Raw genomic sequence first — 4,290 nt, forward strand, 5'->3', positions numbered from 1 at the left:
TAACAAACATGCATGTAACTTTTTTTTGTTTCAAGGAGACATTAAATAAGAACGTACAATACAATCATAGCAATTTTAAAGTAACATTAAAGAGAAGACCTCTATTTCTTTTTTATTTATATTCTACAATGGGTGTTCAACTTTTACCTATTGAGCTCAGTTAAGTAATGCACTTTATGATTCATTGTCCCGCTTGAAGCTAACATAAATAAATACAGTGCTCACGGATCCAGTCCTCAAATGAACACTATTTTATAAAAAGTCAGATTTCAGCTTGTATAAAGTGTGGCAGGGTTTCTTCCCCCCCCCCCCCCCCCGCTTCCCCCCTCGGTCGTTTGCAATCCTTACCCCACCCTACACTCACTGGTAGCCCAGAGCGGAGGCTGTGGTAAGTCTCTGCCCGTACAGTGCATAGGGGGAGTAGTAAGGTCCCGTGGCCGCAGGGACGGGCACTGGGGCACCTGGGGTGGGCAAAGGGCTCTTGGAATAGGGGTGGTAGCGGCTGCTCAGTCCCAAGGCGTGGTGCGGGCTGCGGAGGGCCAGCGTGCCCGGGCTGCCCGGCGCCCCGGTGGTGGGGATGTGCATGTGGCAGGCCATGGCCGCGGCGGCGGCGCTGGCCAGCGAGGAGGAGCTGGGGTAGCTGGAGAGGAGTTTATCGGTGCCCGGGAAGGCAGTATGGGTCCGCAAGTGGCTCAGCAGCTCCTCGGAGGTGGCAAAGCGCTTGTCGCAGGGTCCGTTGGCCGACACCCAGTTGCAGATGTGGGGCTGGGGGTCGTTGGGGAGCATGAAGCCATAGGGGTACAAGGGGTGGCCGGCCAGCGAGGGCGGGGTGGCCCCCGTCAGGGAGGAATGGACGCTGTGCAGCGGGTGCGTGGGGTAGACCAGCGGGTATCCGGACTTGAGGGCCTGGTCGTGGGCGCAGGAGGCGCTGGCCGCGCCGGCCAGGTGGCTGGCGCAGTGGTAGCTCAGGCAGTAGGGGTCGCGGCACAGGCTGGCCGTCATGACGGAGGGCGGCGAGGCGCCGGCCAGCGGGCTCGATCCCGCCGGCTTGCTGCAGCCCAGGCTGCCGGCGGCGGCCAGCTGGGCCCCGACCAGGCTGCCGGACTTGGTGGGGTCCAGGGCCACTCCGTGCGGCAGGAACTGCGGCGGGTAGCCGGCGTAGGCGCCCGCCAGCGTGCCCGGGTAGCTCATGCCCGCCGGCGGCAGGGGGAAGACAGTCTGGCCCGGCTTGTAGGGCGAGACCGGGGCCACCAGGCCGGAGCCCAGCACCGAGGCGGACGAGGTGGCGGTGGTGCTGCTGCTGCAGGACGACGAGTCCGAGGAGATGGTCTTGGAGCCCGGCGCGCCCTCCGGGTGCTGGCCGCCCTCCACGTTAATCCCGCCACAGCTCACGCTAATCCGGCTGTGGCTGAGGCTGGCGGCGCCCGGGCCCCCGTCCGAGCCGGCGCTGCCCCCTTTGCCGCAGCCCTCCGCGTCCTTCTTGTCCTCTCCCGCCTTGCCCTCGGCCGGCAGCAGCCCCGGCGAGCAGGCGGAGGCGCTGGAGTTGGGGCTGCCTGTCCTTGGCGTGAACGGCTGGCAGGTGGCGCTCGGGACTCGGAATCCCGATTTCTCTCCGCTGGAGACTCCCCCAGAGGCGGCGCCACCGCAGCCTGCGGGGCCCGGCTCCTTCTTCTCGGCGCCCGGCTTGGAGTAGGGCTTGAAACTCGACTTGTCCTCCACGCCGATGTCGCTGAGTTTCAAGGGGCCCGACTTGGAGTCCTTGTCCCCGCCCGCGCCGTTCGAGGTGACCGAGGAGAGTTTGGAGGAAGGGGAAGGGTCCGGCTTCCCGATCTGGGAGCACGTCTGAGCCAACAGGGCCAGCGGGCTCTTCTTAGCATCCAGCTGCAGAAATCAGAGGGACACACAAAGACAAACGTTTAATCGGATGCTTTAAAAAAAGAAGACGAAGAAGAAGAAGAAGTCGGCATTTGCCGACGTTTCTTGCAGAGAACGGCCTGAAAAGGATCAACAATTTTGTGCACATTCATCATCCTGACAGCCCCCCCCCTTCCTCCTCCCCTGCATGCACCATTTTCCACAATGCCTTTTAAAAGGCAACGGTTTCTTATACCGCGGCGAGACAGCCCCATGTCTCTACTGCCTAGGCAAAGCAGCACCCACCCCGGGGGCTTTACAAAGTTCAGCTTTTCCGCCCTCTACTTTGGCTTTGCCTTGTCCCCACCGCACGCGCGCACAAACGCCCGGAAAGGAGAGCGACTGCACCATTTCTGGCTGGCCACACGATTTAGAAACCGATCCGGAGTTAGCAGGAGAGCCGGGCTCCGGGAAATCTATGGCTTCCCTTTGAGCAGACTTTAATGAAACCATTCATTCACCGAGACCCAACCTCCACACCACCCCTCTTTCAGAGCGGAGGTCCCTACAAATATCCTGCCAGGGTAACGCGGAGAAGATGGGACTCAACACAACACACACATACCCCGCCACAAGCAGGTTATCTTCCAAAGTGAGACTAAGATCAGGAAGCTTTGATCAGCCGCACCCACATTCCCCCCCCCCCAATATTTTCAGCCAACAAGACTATTTCGCACGTTGTGACTAGTGGGTCCCTAGTCCTTAAGGAAAACAGTCTCCTTCCATCTCTCCCTCCCCAAAAGGGGTGTAAAGAAAACAAATAAATTCAACTTTTCATGACAGAAGGAATGTTAAAATCAGCCAAGTTGAAGCTCGCAACCCCAGCCTTAGCTACAGCCCCGAAAGAAGGGATGCGGTTCCTGGTCTAAACGCCTTTCAAAAAGAAGGGAGAGGACGCCATGCAATGAGCGTGGAGAGGCCGCTTGAGCAGGAGGAGGGGGAGGGAAAGGCATCGCCTCCGGTTCCTTACCTCTATGGGGCTGACAGGGGTGGAAGGCAAAGGCTGCAGATACTCAGGGTGTAAAATGTGTCCCGTCCGAGCCGTGAGCATTTTCAAGACTTTGATGGGAAGCCGATTCGCTTGGCGTAAAGGGTCCGAAGGAGGGACGGCGTGGAAGAAGGGCTTGGTGCAGCTAGTAGTATTCCCAGAGTGCCCGTTCTGCCAGGCGAGATCAGCGGCGCTGCTGAGGCTGAGGCTGCTGCTGCCGCCAATGTCTCTACCGCTGCTGCTGTGCTTACTACTTCTTACAGCAGAAAGCGAGGGCGATGTGATCATGACCCAAAACCTCGCATGAAAACTGGGACGAGTCGCGCTGATCAGCCTCGGAAACCTTCTCTCTTTGGTGGGGGGAGGGGGGAGACAGCCACACACCCCCAAAAGCAAACTAGCAAGAACAACAAAAAAAGGCAGAAAACGTCTCTGGCTTTGCCTAGTGGAGGCGGGGGGAGCCCGGAGAGGAGGGGGAAAAAAGCAGAATAATCCCGGGGTGGGGGCTGGGGGGGGGATGGTGAGTGTGTCTCGCTTGGTCCCCGGCTGCTGCGCTCTCCCTCCTCCTCCTCCTCCTCCTCCGCTCAGCTGTGCTGCTGCGAGCCGCTGCTCGTCCACCCCGGGATCTGGCAAAGAAACTCACTTCAAAAGCAGCTGAGTTAGTCTGAGATTAAAGCCTTTGCCGCCTTCCAATCAAATGGGACCCCGAGGTGATTGGAGGGTCAAGGGGATGTGACGTTCCCCGGGCTGGTTTTTTTCTCTCTCTCCCCTATGGTTTTCGTGGGTTCTCCCTCTCTCGCACTTTTTCTCCCTCTCTCTCCCCCTCCCCTTCTTGTTTTTGCTCCTAGGACGGGATGGGCGTTAATTTTGTGTTTCACATCCCGCGCTTTTAAGTCGTTCTCCTGATGCTCCTCACTGCCCCCAGCCTCTGCCAGTACCTACCAAAAGCACAGTGCGCAGCATCGGGGGGAAGTGCGCCCTTTCAAGGGCGCGCCAGGTGGGTAGCCAACACGGTGTGCTAGGTATATTTAAGAGCCTCATGACATAGCACAGGCTATCAGAGCCTTTAAATACTCCTTAGTGAATGTCTTTATACAGTTATGTGTACAAATATTTATACGTATATAGATAGACACACGTAGTTATGTTGTAGGTTGCTTTTTCCTTCGCTCCAACGCCTCTATGGTGGTTTCACCCGTGCTTTTTTGTAACCTTGCCCCACTAAACCAAGGGCTAGTGGTGATCAGGTTGGATAATGTCCTGCCTCGTGCTGGAGGAAAAGGGGGAGTAGAAAGCTCCCCCCCCCCGCACGTTCATATTTTCAAAGTGGTCTTTGACGTGAAACTAAATAAAGTCATCGTCCGCCCTGCCAAGTACGAGCAGAAGCT

At 58.0% G+C, this 4,290-nt stretch overlaps 1 protein-coding gene across 1 annotated transcript; it reads right to left on the reverse strand.

Annotated features, from left to right (window-relative positions):
• Positions 1-328: 328 nt before the first annotated feature.
• On the reverse strand, positions 329-3,741 carry ZNF503 (zinc finger protein 503). The gene is made up of 2 exons (XM_048858859.2): positions 2,885-3,741; positions 329-1,881 (listed from the first exon to the last, which is right to left on the reverse strand). Exons 1-2 carry the CDS (start codon positions 3,188-3,190, stop codon positions 361-363), a joined length of 1,827 nt encoding a protein of 608 aa, XP_048714816.1. The 5' UTR covers positions 3,191-3,741; the 3' UTR covers positions 329-360.
• Between the last annotated feature and the right edge of the window lie 549 nt (positions 3,742-4,290).

The sequence above is a fragment of the Caretta caretta genome, chromosome 7 (genome assembly GCF_965140235.1).
Source record: "Caretta caretta isolate rCarCar2 chromosome 7, rCarCar1.hap1, whole genome shotgun sequence".
Classification (NCBI taxonomy): domain Eukaryota; kingdom Metazoa; phylum Chordata; order Testudines; family Cheloniidae; genus Caretta; species Caretta caretta.

Excerpts from the sequence above, each read along its gene's own strand:
- ZNF503 (XM_048858859.2), bottom strand. The coding sequence starts at position 3,190 with ATGATCACATCGCCCTCGCTTTCTGCTGTAAGAAGTAGTAAGCACAGC. Across the intron at positions 1,882-2,884 it reads CCCCTGTCAGCCCCATAGAG|CTGGATGCTAAGAAGAGCCC; the intron begins GTAAGGAACCGG and ends TGATTTCTGCAG.